This window comes from Oncorhynchus gorbuscha, linkage group LG04, assembly GCF_021184085.1.
Source record: "Oncorhynchus gorbuscha isolate QuinsamMale2020 ecotype Even-year linkage group LG04, OgorEven_v1.0, whole genome shotgun sequence".
Taxonomy (NCBI): Eukaryota; Metazoa; Chordata; class Actinopteri; order Salmoniformes; family Salmonidae; genus Oncorhynchus; species Oncorhynchus gorbuscha.
The window spans coordinates 54545845-54566359 of NC_060176.1; the positions used below are offsets into that span (position 1 = coordinate 54545845).

Sequence of the window (20515 nt, forward strand, 5' to 3'; positions counted from 1 at the left end):
TGGGGAGGTCCAAATAATACATCATATTGGTTACTTCTCCTTGCCATTATCACTGATAAGACAAGACGTGATTTTATTCATTTATTGTTTTGATTAGCTAATGAATGATTGGGTCCCTGGGTTGCCGGTGTCCCTTGACAAGTTCAGTTTTAAGACCCCTGTGCTGCTATGATGCTACATGGAGTCCAACTGATGTCTAAATCATTCATTTTTACACATTGGTGTTTGCCGTTCAGGTGGTGTTCAGGTTCTTCAACCCTCAGTCGGAGCAGAACAGGGAGAGCGTGCGGCGTTCAGGTCTGCTCCTGTGGCAGCTGCTCATGGCTCCTGTGGATCAGATCGGACCAGAGATCCAGGGAGAAGTGTGCCTGGCTATCAGGTAAACACAACTCCGTACAGAACAAAACCATAAACACAGGACACACGTAAAGACATGATCTTACAGATGTGATTGACACCTACTGTCATTGTCTGTCTATCCATTCCTCTCTATAGCTCGGGTTTGAATACTTTGTATCAGGGGGAGTCTGAACTCAGCAGCCTGCTGAGGCTGGTCCTGACAGAAGGTGATAGTTGCGACCTACTCGTTGGGTTTTATGAACACTCTTAACACAAACATGATTAGAGTGTGTATCTCAAATATCTGATACACTGGAAGTATTGAAGGAGTTGTGTGTGTGATCTTCAGGGGAGAGGAACAGTGGTCTGTCTCAGCTCCGTGATGTCATCCTCACCAACCTGGCTGACCAGCTGCAGAAAAATAGATTTGGGAGCGACGAAGATGACCACTACAGGTAGAGTCCAGCTTTTGCAGACATTTTCTCAACAGTTTTTCCAATGTCATGTATTACTGCTTGAAAAATAACTCTCAATTCCTCCCCTAACCAGAGCTGAGTGGTTTCACTGAGTAACCTGATGCCATAAAATGTAGCCATGATGAATAATAATGCAATATGACTCTGCTCTCTGGTATAACAGGGTTGTTCAGCTGAATCACTCTCATTATCTCGCCTGTGTTTCCCCTCCAGACTAAGTGATGAACTCCTGCACTGCATCCTGAAGACCGTTGTCCGTGAATCCTGCCTTCTTATCACTAAATGTCAGACTGTCGCAAGGGATGACTTCCAGAAGCTCCTCTCCACTGTGCCAGTATGTGTATTTGGCTTTGTCTGGTCAGACTGTCTGTTTAGCAATCAGCAGTAGATGAAGTGTGTTAGCTGTTCCATACTGACTTTTAGTCCCCCTCCCTCCTTCCCCTCTACCAGGTGGCCTCATCAAGCCTGCGCTACCTCATGGCCGTTCAGAACCACCTGCTTAGCAACACTGTTCTGATACGCCCCGACGACAATGACGACAGTGACAGCTCCCTACAAGGGGAAACAATGAAGGTACAGGTAAACACCCCTTTTAAATATCCCTACTGCTGTCTGTCCATGTGGTGTGTGTGTCTGTCTCTCTGTCTCTCTGTCTCTCTGTCTCTCTGTCTCTCTGTCTCTCTGTCTCTCTGTCTCTCTGTCTCTCTGTCTCTCTGTCTCTCTGTCTCTCTGTCTCTCTGTCTCTCTGTCTCTCTGTCTCTCTGTCTCTCTGTCTCTCTGTCTCTCTGTCTCTCTGTCTCTCTGTCTCTCTGTCTCTCTGTCTCATTTCAATTCAAGGGGCTGTATTGGCATGGGAAATATGTGTTAACATTGCCAAAGCAAGTGAGGTAGATAATTATACAAAAGTTAAATAAACAATACACATTTATAGTAAACATTACACATACTGAAGTTTCAAAACAATAAAGACATTACAAATGTCATATTTTATATACAGTGTTGTAACAATGTAGAAATGGTTAAAGTACACAAGGGAAAATAAATATGGGTTGTTTTTACAATGGTGTTTGTTCTTCACTGGTTGCCCTTTTCTTGTGGCAACAGGTCACAAATCTTGCTCCTGTGATGTCACACTGTGGAATTTCACCCAGTAGATATTCTTTGTGGATCTGTGTAATCTGAGTGAAATATGTCTCTCTAATATGGTCATACATTGGGCAGCAGTTTAGGAAGTGCAGCTCAATTTCCACCTCATTTTGTGGGCAGTGAGCACATAGCCTGTCTTTTCTTGAGAGCCATGTCTGCCTACAGCGGTCTTTCTCAATAAGCAAGGCTATGCTCACTGAGTCTGTACATATTCAAGGCTTTCCTTAAGTTTGGGTCAGTCACAGTGGTCAGGTATTCTGCCACTGTGTACTCTCTGTTTAGGGCCAAATAGCATTGTAGTTTGCTCTGTTTCTTTTGTTAATTCTTTCCAATGTCAAGTAATTACCTTTTGTTTTCTCATGATTTGGTTGGGTCTAATTGTGCTGCTGTCCTGTGGGGTGTGTTTGTGAACAGAGCCCCAGGACCAGACTTTATCTCTGTAGGTGATGGCTTTGTCATGGAAGGTTTGGGAATCGCTTCCTTTTAAGTGGTTGTAGAATTTAACGGCTCTTTTCTGGATTATGATAATTAGTTGGTATCGACCTAATTCTGCTCTGCGTGCATTATTTGGTGCTCTACGTTGTACACGGAGGAATTTTTTGCAGAATTCTGCATGCAGTCTCAATTTGGTGTTTATCCCATTTTGTGAATTCTTGGTTAGTGAGTGGACCCCAGACCTCACAACCATAAAGGGCAATGGGCTCTGACTGATTCAAGTCTTTTTAGCCAGATCCTAATTGGTATGTTGAATTTTATATTCCTTTTGATTGCATAGAATGCCCTTCTTGCCTTGTCTCTCATATCGTTCACAGCTTTGTGGAAGTTACCTGTGGCGCTGATGTTTAGGCCAAGATATGTATAGTTTTTTGTGTGCTCTATGTCAATGGTGTCTAGATGGAATTTGTATGTGTTGTCCTGGCGACTGGACCTTTTTTGGGACACCATTATTTTGGTCTTACTGAGATTTACTGTCAGGGCCCAGGTCTGGCAGAATCTGTGCAGAATATCTAGGTGCTGCTGTTGGCCCTCCTTGGTTGGTGACAGATGCACCAGATCATCAGCAAACAGTAGACATTAACTTCAGATTCTAGTAGGGTGAAGCCGGGTGCTGCAGACTTTTCCAGTGCCCGTGCCAATTCATTGATATATATGTTCAAGAGGGTGGGGCTTAACCTGCATCTCTGTCTCACCCCACGGCCCTGTGGGAAGAAATTTGTTTGTTGTTTGTGTACATGGATTTTATAATGTCGTATGTTTTACCCCCAACACCACTTTCCATCAATTTGTATAGCAGACCCTCATGCCAAATTGAGTCGAAGGCTTTTTTGAAATCAACAAAGTATGAGAATACTTTGCCTTTGTTTTGGTTTGTTTGGTTGTCAATTAGGTTGTGTGTAGGGTGAATACATGGTCTGTTGTACGGTAATTTGGTAAAAAGCCAATTTGACATTTGCTCAGTGCATTGTTTTCATTGATGAAATGTACGAGTCTGCTGTTAATGATAATGCAGAGGATTTTCCCAAGGTTGCTGTTGTCGCATATCCCACGGTAGTTATTGGGGTCAAATTTGTCTCCACTTTTGTGGATTGGGGTGATCAGTCCTTGGTTCCAAATATTGGGGAAGATGCCAGAACTAAGGATGATGTTGAAGAGTTTTAGTATAGCCAATTGGAATTTGTTGTCTATGTATTTGATTATTTCATTAAGGATACCATCAACACCACATGCCTTTTTGGGTTGGAGGGTTTTTATTTTGTCCTGTAGCTCATTCAAGGTAATTGGAGAATCCAGTGGGTTCTGGTAGTCTTTAATAGTTGATTCTAAGATTGGTATTTCATCCTGTATATGTTTATGCTCTTTATTCTTTGTTATAGATCCAAAAAGATTGGAGAAGTGGTTTACCCCATACATCTCCATTTTGGATAGATAATTCTTTGTGTTGTTTGTGTAGTGTTTTCCAATTTTCCCAGAAGTGGTTAGTCTATGGATTCTTCAATTACATCGAGCTGATTTCTGACGTGCTGTTCCTTCTTTTTCCGTAGTGTATTTCTGTATTGTTTTAGTGATTCACCATAGTGAAGGCGTAGACTCAGGTTTTCCGCCTCTCTGTTTTTGGTTGGATAGGTCTCTCAATTTCTTTCTTAGATTTCTGTATTCTTCATCAAACCATTTTTCATTGTTGTTCATTTTCTTCGATATTCTATTTGATATTTTTAGTTTTGATAGGGAAGCTGAGAGGTCAAATATACTGTTAAGATTTTCTAATGCCAAGTTTACACCTTCACTATTACAGTGGAACGTTTTACCCAGGAAATTGTCTAAAAGGGATTGAATTTGTTGTTGCCTAATTGTTTTTTGGTAGGTTTCCAAACTGCATTCCTTCCATCTATAGCATTTCTTAATGTTAGTCAGTTCCTTTTGCTTTGATGCCTCATGACTGAATATTGCTCTGTTCAAGTAGACTGTGATTTTGCTGTGGTCTGATAGGGGTGTCAGTGGGGTGACTGTTAACTGTGGTCTGATAGCGGTGTCAGTGGGCTGACTGAACGCTCTGAGACTCTGGGTTGAGGTCAGTGATAAAGTAGTCTACAGTACTACTGCCAAGAGATGAGCTTTTGGTGTACCTACCATAGGAGTCCCCTCGAAGCCTACCATTGACTATGCACACACCCAGCGTGCGACAGAGCTGCAGGAGTTGTGACCTGTTTTTATTGGTTATGTTGTCATAGTTGTGCCTAGGGGGGCATATGGGGGAGGAAATGCTGTCACCTGCAGGCAGGTGTTTTTCCCCCTGTGTCATGAGGGTGTCAGGTTCTTGTCCAGTTCTGGCATTTAGATCACCACAGAGTAGTTCATGTCCCTGGGACTGGAAATGATTGATTTCCCCCTCCGGGATGGAGAAGCTGTCTTCATTAAAGTAGGGGGATTCTAGTGGGGGGATATAGGTAGCACACAGGAGGACATGAGTGCCGCTGGGCTTGGGGTTCTTCATTTGTCTGTTCTGCTGTGATGTAGACTCTGGTCAGTGTCTGGTGTGGACTGTTCTGCTGTGGTGTCGAGACTTTTGTCGGGTGCTGAGGTGGGCTGTTCTGCTGGCTTCTCTGCGGGGGGTGGCCACCTCTCTAGTGGATTGTTCTCTGTCACACGCCATCCCCCTCGACCTCTCCTCCAGCGATCTGATCCTCTCCTCTAGTGCTCTGTTCTACTCCTGCTCTTTCTCCTGTTGAAGTTGTCTCACCTTTGTCCTGAGTGCAGATGTGTCTCTCTCCACCTCCAGCACTCCGGGTCTGGTGAAGAGAGTGTTGTTGTGCTGGACTGTTGTCTGGGTCTGTGCTGTCTGGAGTGTAATCACCTGATGTTCCAGCTCCACCTGCCTTACCTCCAGCTGGGTAAATGTATCCTTCATTTCAATGAGAGGGTAGTACTCTGTGCTGGGAGGTTGACTTTTCGCTGGTGGTGGCTCGTCTGTGGGGTTATGTAATGAAGAGGTCTGGTCTGACCCTCTCGGGGTGGGGGTATCTTTCTCAAGGTAGAGCTTCACCTGCTGGTCTAATTTTTTGATAAGGTGAAAGTCCAGCTGAAACTGTTTGGGGTTGCCCTGTACCATTACTGTTCCAGACTTATAGAGATTTATATTAGCGGACTCAGAGTTTCCACCCCTTGTTATAACACCCCCTCTCTTAACAAAGGGGTAGTGTGCTAATATAGCGCTGTGCCGTGCCAGGGGATGGTTTGTGTGGAAGATAAGGTTGCTGATATTCCCATTTTTGTAATTGTCAGCAAAAAGTGTCTCTTGATTTTCCATAAGGAGCTTCATTTTGTCATCTTTTCTTGCCTTATCATTCTTTACATACATAAGAGTACTGTATTTTAATTACATCTGAACAGCAGGAGGCAGCTTCTAAGGCCTCTCCATTTGGTTGGAGTAGACTATTTGACTCTCCTGCCATTGTTGGGCTAAAGAGCTTTGACACCTCTCACGTCAGTGCTAATTGAAGCTGTATCAAGCTTGGCAGAATTATGTTAGCGTTCAGTCCTTATAAAGTAATGTAGTATATTTTTCTTCTTGGCTTTTGGAAATAAAATATAGTTTCAGACTAAACATTACTCACTCAGTTCCAGGTTGGATGGTGTTTTCAGGTTTCTGTTGTTTTCCAGAGAATTTGCTGTATAGAATAATAATCATTGGTAGTTGAAAACCTTCCAGGTGATTCTGTAATTCCATCCCAAATCAGGTTGTAGGTTTTGAGTTTTGATTTGGAGTGAAGGTTATGGTGTAGAGGGTAGCATCCTGTATATGTTCCTGACAAAAAATCAAATTTATCTAAATCTATCTTTTTTAAAGAAAATGCTGAAAAAAGCAGAAGCTCATCTGATCATGACCTCTAGCCTTCTGTCTCTGTGTCTTGTGTCTTTCTCTCTCTCCTTTTTTTCTGTCTTTGTGTCTCTCTCTCTTTTTTTTTTCTCTCTCTCTGTCTCTCTCTGTCTGTCTCTCTCTCTCTCTCCTTTTTTTCTCTCTTTTTTCTCTCTGTCTCTCTCTGTCTGTCTCTCTCTGTCTGTCTCTCTCTCTCTCTGCTTTTTTTCTCTCTTTTTTCTCTCTGTCTCTCTCTGTCTCTCTCTGTCTCTCTCTGTCTCTCTCTGTCTCTCTCTGTCTCTCTCTGTCTCTCTCTCTGTCTCTCTCTGTCTCTCTGTCTCTCTCTGTCTGTCTCTGTCTGTCTCTGTCTGTCTCTGTCTGTCTCTGTCTGTCTCTGTCTGTCTCTGTCTGTCTCTGTCTGTCTCTGTCTGTCTCTGTCTGTCTCTCTCTCTGTCTCTCTCTCTGTCTCTCTCTCTGTCTCTCGCTCTCCCTCCTTTTTCTGCGTCTCTGTTTTTCTGCGTCTCTGTTTTTCTGCGTCTCTCTCTCTCTCTCGTTCTGTCTTGTGCCTCAGTTTCTGCAGCAATAGAGCAAGGATATTAAATCATGACAGCATAGCCACTGTATTTAGCATGTTCAACAGTAAGCCCTTTTTTATTACAAACACCTAAACTTGTTTTTGTTTAACATTTGTTATAGTGTTGATTGTAAACCAGTTTAGTTGTGTGGTCGTTTTCCTGTTAGAATAAAGTTAGCACTGTTACGGAAGCGTTGCCTTTTCTCTGTGTGTGGTTCCCAGGAGTTGCAGACAAGCATCCTGTCGCTGGCCACCAAGATCCTGATGGGCTGTGACGAGGTGCTGGAGACCCTGCAGCAGGTGACCGCCACTCTCATCAACAGTGACATCACTGACCGAGAGACCAGGTGACCCTCACCCCTCTACCATTGCTTTTCCTGTTACCTGTCAACTTGTCATTTTACGTGTTGTATGCCTACCCCTAACTCTCTTGACCTTTTGTCTGTGTATCTGCATGTTCCCCTTGTATGCATATGAATCCCTTTCTATGCATTTCCCTCTCTGTCTGCCTCGAACTCTCTTCCACATACCTCTTATCCCACTTCTCTCTTCTCCTCATCCCACCTCTTCCTCTCACCTTCCGGTCCGCAGGCTGAAGGGCCTGGAGCAGATGACCAAGGCCACCATGCTGGGCCACCTGCTGCCAGTGCTGCTCACCTCTCTGATGCACCCCAACCTGCAGACACTCAATCTGGCTGACGCTCTCATGCCCCAGCTAGTGCAGCTCGTCCTCTATACCAGCCAGGTGGGGGCTCTCAAACAAACACCCCCGTCTCACCTCAATGTAGATATTCTTCTCTAGTTTAGAACGTCTGTCTGTCTTTGCTTTCTGTGGTGGATGATGGGTAGACGTGTTGTGCTTGTTAATTGAAAGTTGATGATAGTTTGGAAGGAGAATTAGCATATATATTTATAATATGGGTTTCTCCTGGTTATTTCCCAGACTGCTCTGCTGTTGAAGACCCAGTCTCCTCTCTTCACTGACAGCATTCCACTGGTAGGAGGGCCGCTGGGCCAAAAGGCGCCTGCTGCTGATGATGACCGGTAAGAGTACACACGGTCCTCTGTAGGCAAGATTTATCAGGACCTTAATCCTGGTTTTCCAAGTGTGTTTGTGTTTCTGTCCCTGATGACTTACTGACTTCCTCTGTCCTACTCCAGCTTTAGAATCTTAGATGAGCGGGAGGAGCCAGGCTTCCTGACAGGCCTGAAGATCCCTGCCCCATGGGCTGCTGGGAAGACGGTGGAGACGGTCCACCCAGTGCGAGACAACTATAAGTTCAAAGAGACGGTACACATCCCAGGGGCACGCTGCCTCTACCTGCGCTTCGACTCCCGCTGCTCCTCACAGTACGACTACGACAAGGTGACCAATCCCTGCACCTCTCCACCCCACATCACATTTCCATGTTAAAGCTATGTCATAACATGTCTAATCTAGTTTATCATTGCAAAGCTCTATGAGGAAGATATTGACTTGGTCTTTTCTCGCTGGTGTTCCAGTTGGTGATGTATGCCGGGCCCAACACTAACAGTCGCAAGGTGACCGAGTATGGAGGCAACACTCTGGGCTATGGCAGTCGTAGTGTCCTAGGGACAGGTTGGCCCAAAGACCTGGTCAAGGTGGAGGGGGACACAGTGACGTTCTCCTTTGAGATGAGGAGTGGGCGCGAGCACAACACCCCAGACAAAGCCATGTGGGGGTTCTCCTGCACTGTCCGAGCGCAGGTACACACAGCTGTGGAGTTAGATCACTGCACTGTCCGAGCGCAGGTACAGACAGCTGTGGAGTTAGATCACTGCACTGTCCGAGCGCAGGTACAGACAGCTGTGGAGTTAGATCACTGCACTGTCCGAGCGCAGGTACACACAGCTGTCGAGTTAGATCACTGCACTGTCCGAGTGCAGGTACACACAGCTGTGGAGTTAGATCACTGCACTGTTGTGAATACAGTATGTTGCTGCCATGTTTAACATGCACACCCAGACATTGTTACGTAGAATCTGTCTCTGTTTTCCCGCTACAGGAATCATCAGAGGATGTCTCTGGGGGTCTCCCCTTCCTGGCAGACCTGGCGTTGGGTCTGTCTGTACTGGCCTGCTCCATGCTCCGCATCCTCTACAACGGACCTGAAGTAACCCGAGAGGAGGATGCCTGCCATGACCTGCTCTGCTCCAAGCTGCTCCAAAGGTGACTCGGCATATATGGCGAATGATACAGAGCACACACTATAGATGGCACGAATGCACTGCAATGTCGCAGCACAATCATATACAGCTATAACCAACTAAATAGTAACACCCTAGTAAAATAACACCGGTGACACCATGGCAGAGAGCGGTTACCAGGACAGCCGAGACTAAATGCTATCCATTTCCTCCAGGTGCCAATGGCAGGTGGAAGCTAATGGTGCCATCTCTCCAGCCCTAACCCCCAGTCCCTCTCCGCTACCCCTCACCATCGAGGAGGACCGGGAGTTCACCTACCCCTCTGACGTGCTCATCCCTCCCCCGGGCCTCATGCCTGGGGCCTACTTTGACCTGCCCCGCATCCGCCTGCCTCCAGGCATCATGAGCCGGCTCCGAGAGGTGTCCGGCAGGGGGCGACCACAGTTTCGTCCCAGCATCAAGTAAGAGGTGGTGACCATATATACCACATATTCAACTGCCATTCCAATTCTATTTTAACCAGTCATTACTGCCCATCCTCTCCCCCTTTTCTCTCTGACTTGCCCGTGTCAGGGAGGTGATCAGGCCAGACGTTATGGAGGAGGTCATAGTGTCGTGTGTGATAAAGCACCTGACGCTGGTGGATGCTCTCCAGTCACTCGTCAACTTCCAGTACCGCGAGGAGCACGCTGAGGAGTACGACCTGCTCTGTAAGATCATGGCCGAGACTTTCAAGAAGATCAACGCCATGGAGCGCCAGCTGCAGGTACACAAGTGGCTATTATAGTCTGCTTTTCCCTCTCCGTGTGTGTGTATGTGTGTATAACTGAGTTTTTTTTGCCATCCATCAGAGTGTAGCAGAGCTGGAGCAGAAGTGGCAGAACGAGGTGGAGGAAGCTCAGCAGGGAAAGCTGGAGAACAATGCTCCTTTCTTCCACGACTATCACTTCTTTGAGGTACACATCGCTTCACCTCCGATTCTCATAAAGTTATACACTGTTCAGCAAATATAATTAGTTTTTGTTTTCCCAGAACAAAATGAAGGAACTAGAATTGCTGTGTTCACTAAAGGAGGTCCCACTGGACTGGGGTGATTTGGAAAATGTTGTCCTCACACTGAGGTAAGACATTGGAGAAGAGCCACGTGACAATGCCAATGTTAAGACTGCTGAGACTAACATCTCTTCCTCCGCGTTGTCTTCTGGTTTGTGGTCTACGTTTGTCCACAGGGAGAAGTTCTTCCAGGAGGTGAACTCTGTCCACCTGAAGAGTGGTGTGCCGCTGGCCAAAACCAAATCCCTGGTGAAGAGCCTGATGAACCGCACAGAGCTGCTGCTCCACGTCACCATCGCTCCTCACTGCAGGAGCCTGAACACCACGCCTGCTGGCACGCCAGGTACCCCTCAGCTTACACTTCCTTACATAACTACCTCCCCAGTCTACTCCACCTCCCTAGCTTACACCTGCTTCTCTGTACCCCTCTCCTGATTTACTTTGGCTGCCTGGATGTAGTTTGATAAAATAGAGGTGACTGATTCTGTCTTTTTGTTGTTGTGTGGCAGCCTGTAAGTCTGTGTCAGACACTAAGACGGTGGTTCCCGGGGTGAAGCAGCCAGTCTTTCTGCGCAGCATGTCTGCGCCCTCTGACCTGGAGATGATCGCCAACCAGGACCTGGAGTTCCCACACAGCAGCCAAAGGTTCACTGTCCACAAAAATCTCTTTGATACAGAGAAAGTGTATCACAAGCATAACAACACTAAGTTGATGATGGATTGAGAGAGTACTCACCCCTCTACGTTATTCTTCTCTATTGCAGGAGGCGACACCACCCCACCAGTCACCGCAGCAGCTCCTTCACCCTGCTGCAGTCTCTAGCCATGGAGGACAGCCGGGACAAGCCAACGTACAGTGTGCTGCTGGGGCAGCTCTTTGCTTTCATAGGGACCTTGCCCGACCAGTCTGTAAGTGCAGCCGTCCGCCACAGTCACCGCACATTGAATTCTGTGTTTTTGGTGCCAAACAATTAGAGAAGTTGAGTCTATTCATATTTTACCCTAGTTCTGCCTCCTCCAGGTGTCCAGCAGCAGTTTCCTGTCTGCGGCTCAGACACGGTGGAGGCGGGGCAGCACGAGGAAGCAGGCCCTCGTTCACATGAGGGAGCTGCTCACTGCCGCAGTCAGGGTAGGTGGGGTCACTCACCTGGTGGGACCTGTTACCATGGTGCTGCAGGGAGGGCCCAGGTAAGGCATGGACACACACTCTCACACAAACCCACCATTAATATATCTTCATGGTATGTTTACATTTGGGAGAATTTATTTTACAATTATAATTGTTTCCTTTCACAATATAACAATGCGATTGAATTATAATTAACACTAAACAATAACTTGACAGACATTAATATACAGTTGAAGTCGGAAGTTTACATACTCCATAGCCAAATACATTTAAACTCAGTTTTTCACAATTCCTGATATTTAATCCTAGTAAAAATTCCCTGTCTTAGGTCAGTTAGGATCATCACTTTATTTTAAGAATGTGAAATGTCAGAATAATAGTAGAGAGAATGATTTATTTATTTCAGCTTTTATTTCTTTCATCACATTCCCTGTGGGTCAGAAGTTTACATGCGCATACTTTTCCTTCCTCATGACACAAGTAATTTTTCCAACAATTGTTTACAGACAGATTATATCACAATTCCATTGGGTCAGATGTTTACATTAAGTTGACTGTGCAGCTTGGAAAATTCCAGAAAATTATGTCATGGCTTTAGAAGCTTCCGATTGGAGGTGTACCTGTGGATGTATTTCAAGGCCTACCTTCAAACTCAGTGCCTCTTTGCTTGACATCGTGGGAAAATTCAAAGAAATCATCCTAGACCTCAGAAAAGTCTGACCTCCACAAGTTTGGTTCATCCTTGGGAGCAAGTTCCAAATGCCTGAAGTTACCACGTTCATCTGTACAAACAATAGTACGCAAGTACAAACACCATGGGACCACGCAGCCATCATACAGCTCAGGAAGGTGACATGTTCTGTCTCCTAGAGAAGAACGTACTTTGGTGCGAAAAAGGCAAATCAATCCCAGAACAACAGCAAAGGCCCTTGTGACGTTGCTGGAGGAAACAATTACAAAAGTATCTATATCCACAGTAAAACGAGTCCTATATATACAGAACCTAAAAGGCCGCTGAGCAAGGAAGAAGCCACTGCTCCAAAACTGCCATAAAAAAGCCAGACTAGGGTTTGCAACTGCACATGGGGACAGAGATCGTACTTTTTGGAGAAATGTCCTCTGGTCTGATGAAACAAAAATAGAACTATTTGGCCATAATGACCATTTATGTCTGGAGGAAAAAGAGGGGGGCTTGCAAGCCGAAGAACACCATCCCAACCTTGAAGCACGGGGTGGCAGCATCTTGTTGTGGGGGTGCTTTGCTGCAGTAAGGACTGGTGCACTTCACAAAGTAAATGGCATCACGAGGCAGAAAAATTATGTGGATATATTGAAGCAGCATCTCAAGACATCAGTCAGGAAGTTAAAGCTTGGTAGCAAATGGGTCTTCGAAATGGACAATGACCCCAAGCTTATTTCCGATGTTGTGGCAAAATGGCCGAAAGACAACAGTAACAATGTGATGAAAGAAATAACAGCTAAACTAAATCATTCTCTCTACTATTATTCTGACATTTCACATTCTTAAAATGAAGTGGTGATCCTAACTGGCCTAAAACAGGGAATTTCTACTAGGATTAAATGTCAGGAATTGTGAAACTGAGTTGAAATGTATTTGACTAAGGTGTATGTAAACTTCCGACTTCAACTGTGTGTGTGTGTGTGTGTGTATATCTAAATCTTGTAGATTTAGGACAATCACTTCAACCTTTTTATTATTATTATTGTGTTTTACTGTCTTTTTTTGCCATGTATGAATTTGTTATTCAATGCGTTTCTATGGGCTTTCGTAGTGAAGGCCAAAACCTATATTTGATCCCCCTAAAATATATACCTAAAGGGGTCCTCAAAATCAAATAGCTAAATGATCCCATATTATGACAATCTTAAAACAATTCCATTTGCCATGCTTCGCCTTTCCCTTCCCCAATGTCTTAGACTCTAAAGAATGAAATTGAAGAATCAGCGAGGACTGGGCATCTCTCACGGGGAGGAGCATCTGTTGCACTTTTTTGTTCCATTCCTCCTCTCAAAATGTAACTTCAAAGTATTTTTCCCATACAACCTTTAGGCCCTTACAAGTTCCTGCGGTATGTGGTAATTTGCAGAGGATTTCTATCTTAACACTTATATTAGAATGTACAGGGAATTTGTTTTTCTGTCTATCCTTTAACATACAATCTCTAAGCTGGAGATATCGCCAAAAGTTTTGTTTCTGTAAAATCTACTTGTTCCTTAGTTGTTCAAAAGAGGTTCTTGATATAGACACGTAATGTTCTTTATCCCTTTTCTATACCAATCTTTCCAGAAAACCACGTGTCCTCTTATTTTCAATTTAGGGTTATTCTATAACGAAGCAGAGTTTGTCAAGAAAGGTGACATTGTTTTTTCCTCCTATGAATCTGACTCCATATATTTTTTTGTATGGGACATTCTGTAGTGCCACCTTTTTGTTGACTCAAATAATCTGATGCTCCAAATGGGGCATTAAGTTCTTCCATGTCCACCTACATTGGCCTCAATAAAGAGGTCTCAATAAAGAAAGCATATTTGGGCAGTTATAAAAGGCTTCTTGATATAATTTCATGTTGGGCATCTTTAATCCTCACTCCTCAGTCTTTGCCTGTAAATCTCACTAGTTTCATCCTGGCCGTGTTACCGGCCCAAATAACCGGAGTAATAATTTTACATCCACAGGTACAGACTGGCATGGACAGCATGCTGATGACGTAATTGAGTTTAATGACGTAATTGAGTTTAACCTGTATCGTAACCCATAATGACATTTATATATTATCCCAGTTCTTAGCTTTTAGGTTTTTAGGGACCCATTGAAATCCCAAGTTGACGAGGTCACTTCTCAGACAATGTTTTGATGGGGCATTGCCTTTATCTATGAAAATATATTTACTAGGTCCAGTAAAGGCAATATGGAGAGTTGGCGGGTCTGACATTAATGGTAATATATTGTCTGCATAAAACAGTTGTTTATTCTCCAAACCTCCCATAGTAACCCCTTTGACTGATGCAGCCTAAAAGCTTTGGCTAATGGTTCTAGTGCTATAATAAATATTGAGAGACTGTGACCTTCGTGCTTCGCCCTACTGTAAATGGAGATGATTGTAATCCGTTAGTGACTACTATGAATGAGGGCCCGTTGTACATAAGTTAAAAAATATTCTGAAAGCCCTGTCCAATATCCAAATGTATTTTAGTGTATAATGCAGGATAAATTCAATTTTCTAAATGTATCTGTGTCCTCTGTGCAGGATCGAGGAGCTGACCTGTGGGGGAATGGTGGAGCAGGTGCAGGAGGCCTTTGGGGAGACTATGACGTCTGTAGTGTCACTATGTGCCCGCTTCCCCATCGCTTGTTCCAACAGTATTGGCATGCTCTGCACCATCCCCTATACTAGGCAAGACAATTATTCTCTATCTTCCGAAATCCTCGTGTTACTCTTGGAAAACGGCTTTGTTTGTTATCAGGAACAAACAATTCACCTCATTCTCCTGGCACCCAAAAATGACTGACTTCCTAGAATTTCCATTCTCTAAACCCCCACACGTCTGCCCATGTGTTCCTGTAGGAGTGAGGAGCAGTGCCTGGTGCGCAGTGGTCTGGTCCAGCTCATGGACCGCCTGTGCAGCCTGAGTGGCCAGAGGGACTGCAGCTCCAATGAGAAGCAGACCAAGAAGCAGAAGGTGGCCACCATGGCCTGGGCTGCCTTCCAGGTGCTTGCCAACCGCTGCATCGAGTGGGAGAAGGTGGAAGGTATGCAAGATCGTTTTTTTGGGGGAATTTATCAGCTTGTGAAATGGGTAGCCCACTCCAAGAAATGAAGAGAACCTCAACGCTGAAGCAGAACATATGAGAATCATTTTCACCCAGACGTTTCCAATGTCTTGATAGTGCGCTGTGCCTTTTAGCTAAAGAGGAAGGTATGAAAGGCTGTCTTCATGTCTTCAGGGTCTACTAACAAAGTGAGGACAAAACACAGAAGAATAGTTGGAGGTTAAAGTTAGGCAAGCTTGGCAAAAGTAGATTTTAGGCCAATAATTCAGAAACCAGAGGAAATATTGGTATTTTCATGACCTTTGAATATAGATAATCAGACTTTAGGATGCAACCTCACATCTGTGTTTTCTACAGAGAGTACAGTGTGCGATAATTCTTACTACTGCAGAAATCCCTCTCCCCCTCTCTTAAGGTGGTTCAACAGATGCGGTGCACTCAGGTCTGGCCCGGCAGGTGTCCAGCCTGCTGACCAACCACCTGGTCAGAGCCACAGAGTGCTGTGGGAACCAGGCAGCAGGGAACGATGCTCTGCAGGACGTCCTCAGCCTGCTCAACGACCTGTCCAGGTAACCACTAGCAAACAACAGGTCAAATACACATCACCGTCAGTCTTCTTGTTCTGTGTTTGTGAAATGACCGTTGCCGCCTTCTAATTTTCTATGATTGTCTGGCGTTCCTCCAGGAGCCACATAGGGAAGGCTATCCTGAGCCAGCCAGCCTGTGTGTCCAAGCTCCTGTCTCTGCTGCTGGACCAGCGGCCATCTCCCAAGCTGGTGCTGATCATCCTGCAGCTGTGCCGCGCTGCCCTGCCCCTGATGAGTGTAGAGGACTGTGGCAACGTGGCGCTGCCCGCCTGGAGCTACTCCATCAACACCCTAGATGCTGAGCAGCAGGACGCCACCGACCCCGCCTCGCGCATCGCCGCTCTGCTGCTGGCCAAGCTGGCTGACTACGTAGTACCAGGTAGGACATTTTATTTCATTTTGGTCATGAGATATCTGGCTTCTGTTAGACTGCTGTCTCTAACACCGTGTCCCTCACCAGGTTGCCAGACCCTGCTCTCCCCCAGCTCCTCAGAACCAGACACCAGCCTGAGCCGCTCCAGCCCCAAGGGAACCCTGAAGTCAGATAAGGACGCTGGGGAGGAGGGCGAGGCTGTGGATGGCAAACTGTCCATCTTTATCCACAAGCGGGAGGACCAGTCCTCTCATGAGGTTCTACAGCCACTGCTCAGGTAAGACTCATCGTAATACCTCCTGAGACCTTGTAACTTCATGTGTGCCAAACCAACCATGCAGTCTCTCTGACACCTGTGCTTTTCCTCCCTGGTGGCCTGCAGCAGCTCAGAAGGCCGGCCGTTCCGCCTTGGAACTGGAGCCAACATGGAGAAGGTGGTGAAGATGGATAGAGACATGACCAAGGTCAGGCCTGTTTTTAAAGTTTTCATGTGGCTGCAAAAGTCATTGAGGTGTCACCAAGTGAAAGAAGAATAGTGAAGAATTAAACCTAGTCAAGGCATATGTTCAAGAATAATAACATTTATTCCTGGCTGATCTGCTCCTTCCTCATTCACCTCACCAGAGTGGTAGCTGTGAGGTGATCACAGAGGAGGCTGCTGCCGCCCTGAGGAAGGCCAATAAGTGGGCCCAGTCTGGGCTGATAGTGAGCGTGGGCCCGCCTGTGGAGGCTCTGGTCCCAGAGGCTGCTGGAGGAGTCACCACGGGGGACAAGAAGAAGAGCGCTCAGACCGCTGTGTGTCGGGACAGGAACTCTGAACTGGCCAGGTTGGTGTGACACTCAACCTGTGCAAGATTTATATTATTACTTTTGTATAACCGTAATACCAGTGGAATTGAATCTGCTACACTAGTTCTAGTTAACCAGAGCGGAGAACGGTTCTAACGGGTCTCCTTTCTCCTTCCACTGTTCAGGTCCGACCCGATCAGGCCCTTCATCAGTGGACATGTGGCCAACAGTATGGCTGCTGAGGTCATCGCCCTGCTGCACAGCCTGCTCACAGCTCCTGAGTCCAACACCGCCCAGATCTGGACCAGCACTGCAGAGAAGGTAAAGCACCATTAGAATGCGTAGGTTTTAGAGGCAGCTGCAGCCATTCTAAGGTCTACTTGCAGATGCTAGAGCCATGTAATTCTAAGAATATACTGTATATGAAGATCATAGTGATAACACATGGACTTACCACTACTGATGACTGTGCCAGGTGCTGTCCAGAGCACTGATGTTCATCCCACAGCTGGGGAAGTATGCTGAGAGCATCCTGGAGAACGGTAGCAGCAGCGGCAGGAAGCTGGCTAAACTCCAGGCCATCGGCAGGCAGGCTGTGGCGGCACTCTGCGCCCTTGGAGGCTTCAAGGAGACCATCAAGATTGGCTCAGAGGTCCAGGTTGGTTAGGAGAGGAGCACAAGTTGATAGATCCATTAGAAGACTTAGCAGTACACCCTTAGCAACATGCATTGTACCTGTCTCTGTGGTGAAATTAACATGCTGGGTACCTACAACACTATACCAGGCCAACAGTGCTGTGGGCAGGAAGAGCTATAGCAGTGATTGGTCAGTGCATGTTTCTCATCATGGTCCCTCTGCTCTCTCAGGTGGTGGGTAAAGGAGTGCTGGGCAGCGTGGGTGTGGTCATGTCCATCAACGAGCAGGAGGGCATTGCCACGGTGAAGTTCCCTTCCTGCGAGTACAGGAAGGCCTGCAAGGCCTCAGACATCCTGACGGTGCCCATCTCCCGCCTCTGCACTCCCCGCTCTGAGGTAAGAACAGGGAGGGTGAGGGAAGTCAGACACGCATAACGTAACTTGACTGAAAATGATGAAAGTGCTTTAATGTTCGCTAGTAGGCTAATTTAATGTTCTCTTCTCATCCCTGTCCCTCTCCCCTTCCCCTCTCTCTCTCCCAGGCGATGCCCCTCTACAAGCTGTCCATCACAGAGAAGGTGGTGCAGGCGGTACAGTCCATGCTTCTGCCACAGGAGGGCAGTCTGTCCATCCACTCCTCCCTCCCCGCCTCAGGAGATGGCTCCAGTCCTGTTATGGCTGCTGTTCGCCTGTTGGCTGAAATCAGGACCAGGTAAATCACTATCGAGGACATTATCTTGGTCATAATGTTTTTGTGCTCCGAAAAGTGTGTGTCTGCACTAGGGCTTTGGCGGTCGTGACATTTTGCCGGTTATTGTCGTGCAAAAGAGTGCCGGTCTCATGGTAATTGACCGTTAATTAACGTAAACACGTTTTGCTTTCCCAGGCCTCCACGCATACAAGCAGCATACAAGCAGCATACAAGCAGCATACAAGCAGCATACAAGCAGCATACAAGCAGCATACAAGCAGCATACAAGCCGCTGAAGGCGCGTTTGGAACATCTTAATTTAAAAAAAGTCTAAATCAATTTAATAATATACACATCACAATAAATCCATTATTGATTTTAGGCAGGTCTAAAGAAACATTATGATATGAAGAATGAACAGAATATGAGTTGGCCAACTGTGTGTTATCTGGCTATGCACCATGCTGTATGCTTGCTTGTTCATTTAGCAGACAAAACATGCCTATGAGTTCTGTGCCTTTATTTAATATTATATGATTTTATAGTAAGAACAATATAATTGAACTTAAAGGATATTTTTCCCATTCCGGAGCAGGTGCACATATGAAGTGGTTATGTTGTGCGTAAAATACATCATTTGAAACTGGTCCAATACACTAGATTTAGAGTTATTTGTCAACTTTAGTTGAATGATACAAACCTTAGAATGTGAAATAACACATATATATGGAATCATGTAGTAACCAAAAAAAGTGTTGAACAAACCAAAATATATTTGAGATACAAAGTAACCACCCTTTGCCTTCACAGCTTTTCACACTCTTTGCATTCTCTCAACCAGCTTCATGAGGTAGTCACCTGGAATGCTTTTCTAACAGTCTTGAAGAAGTTTCTACAGCAGTTGTTGGGATAAGATTGTGTGATTGTGGAGGCCAGGTCATCTGATGCAGCATTCCTTCACTCTCCTTAGTCAAATAGCCCTTACACAGCTAGGAGGTGTTTTGGGTCATTGTCCTGTTGAAAAACAAATGATAGACCCACTAAGCGCAAACCAGATGGGATGGCGTATCGCTGCAGAATGCTGTGGTCACCATGCTGGTTAAGTGTGCCTGGAATTCTAAATAAATCACTGACCGTGTCACCAGCAAAGCACCATCGCACCTCCTCCTCCATGCTTCACGGTGGGAACCACACATGCAGAGATCATCCGTTCACCTACTCTACGTCTCACAAAGACACAGAGGTTGGAACCCAAAATCTCAAATTTGGACTCATCAGATGAAAGGACAGATTTCCACCGGTCTAATGTCCATTGCTCTTGTTTCTTGGCCAAGCAAGTCTCTTCTTCTTATTGGTGTCCTTTAGTAGTTTTCTTTGCATCAAATCAAAATCAAATAACATTTTATTAGTCACATGCACCGACTAAAATAGTGAAATGCTTACAAGCCCCTGAACAACAATGCAGTTAAAAAAATACAAATAAGAGTAACAAGTAGTTAAAGATCAGCAGTAAAATAACAATAGCGAGACTATTTAGAGGGGGTACCAGTACAGAGTCTATGTGCGGGGGTACCGGCCGACCATGAAGGCCTGATTCACGCAGTCTTCTTTGAACAGTTGATGTTGAGATGTGTCTGTTACTTGAAGTCTGTGAAGCATTTATTTGGGCTGCAATTTCTGAGGCTGGTAACTCTAATGAACTTATCCTCTGCAGCAGAGGTAACTCTGGATCTTCCTTTCCTGTGGTGGTCCTCATGAGAGCCAGCTTCATCATAGCACTTGATGGTTTTTGCGATTGCACATGAAGAAACTTTCAATGTTCTTGAAATTTTCCGGATTCACTGACCTTCATGTCTTAAAGTAATGATGGACTGTTGTTTCTCTTTGCTTATTTGAGCTGTTCTTGCCATAATATGGACTTGGTCTTTTACCAAATAGAATACCAAATCTTCTTTATACCACCCCTACCTTGTCACAACACAACTAATTGGCTCAAACGCATTAAGAAGGAAAGAAATTCCACAAATGAACTTTTAACAAGGCACACCTGTTAATTGAAATGCATTCCATGTGACTACCTCATGAAGCTGGTTAAGAGAATGCCAAGAGTTTGCAAGCTGTCATCAAGGCAAGGATGGAATCTCAAATATAACATATTTTGATTTAACACTTTCTTACTACATGATTCCATATGTTATTTCATAGTTTTGATGTCTTCACTATTATTGTACAATGTAGAAAATAGTCAAAATAAAGTAAAACCCTGGAATGAATAGGTGTCTACTTTTGACTGGTACTGTATATAGATAGAGATGTGCAAATTGGTGTTTTGAATGAATCATCAACTTAAAAAGCACGGTCAATTTCTTTCTTAGGCATTGAAACAACATCCAAAATGACCATGTT

At 45.3% G+C, this 20515-nt stretch overlaps 1 protein-coding gene across 1 annotated transcript in view; it reads left to right on the forward strand.

The window, feature by feature from the left end:
- The window catches only part of LOC124034307 (probable E3 ubiquitin-protein ligase HECTD4), a 69617-nt gene that overhangs the window by 16355 nt on the left and 32747 nt on the right, over positions 1 to 20515 (forward strand). Inside the window, 30 exon segments of the mRNA XM_046347316.1 lie at positions 237 to 379; positions 496 to 566; positions 689 to 794; positions 1029 to 1149; positions 1266 to 1394; positions 7112 to 7236; positions 7481 to 7634; positions 7833 to 7933; positions 8051 to 8255; positions 8393 to 8617; positions 8917 to 9080; positions 9274 to 9519; positions 9632 to 9824; positions 9910 to 10014; positions 10091 to 10179; positions 10288 to 10454; positions 10621 to 10756; positions 10876 to 11020; positions 11133 to 11299; positions 14510 to 14656; positions 14828 to 15012; positions 15449 to 15602; positions 15719 to 15999; positions 16081 to 16270; positions 16376 to 16457; positions 16618 to 16820; positions 16968 to 17103; positions 17258 to 17440; positions 17650 to 17814; positions 17961 to 18130. Of these exon segments, the coding sequence (XP_046203272.1) occupies positions 237 to 379; positions 496 to 566; positions 689 to 794; positions 1029 to 1149; positions 1266 to 1394; positions 7112 to 7236; positions 7481 to 7634; positions 7833 to 7933; positions 8051 to 8255; positions 8393 to 8617; positions 8917 to 9080; positions 9274 to 9519; positions 9632 to 9824; positions 9910 to 10014; positions 10091 to 10179; positions 10288 to 10454; positions 10621 to 10756; positions 10876 to 11020; positions 11133 to 11299; positions 14510 to 14656; positions 14828 to 15012; positions 15449 to 15602; positions 15719 to 15999; positions 16081 to 16270; positions 16376 to 16457; positions 16618 to 16820; positions 16968 to 17103; positions 17258 to 17440; positions 17650 to 17814; positions 17961 to 18130 (4688 nt within the window).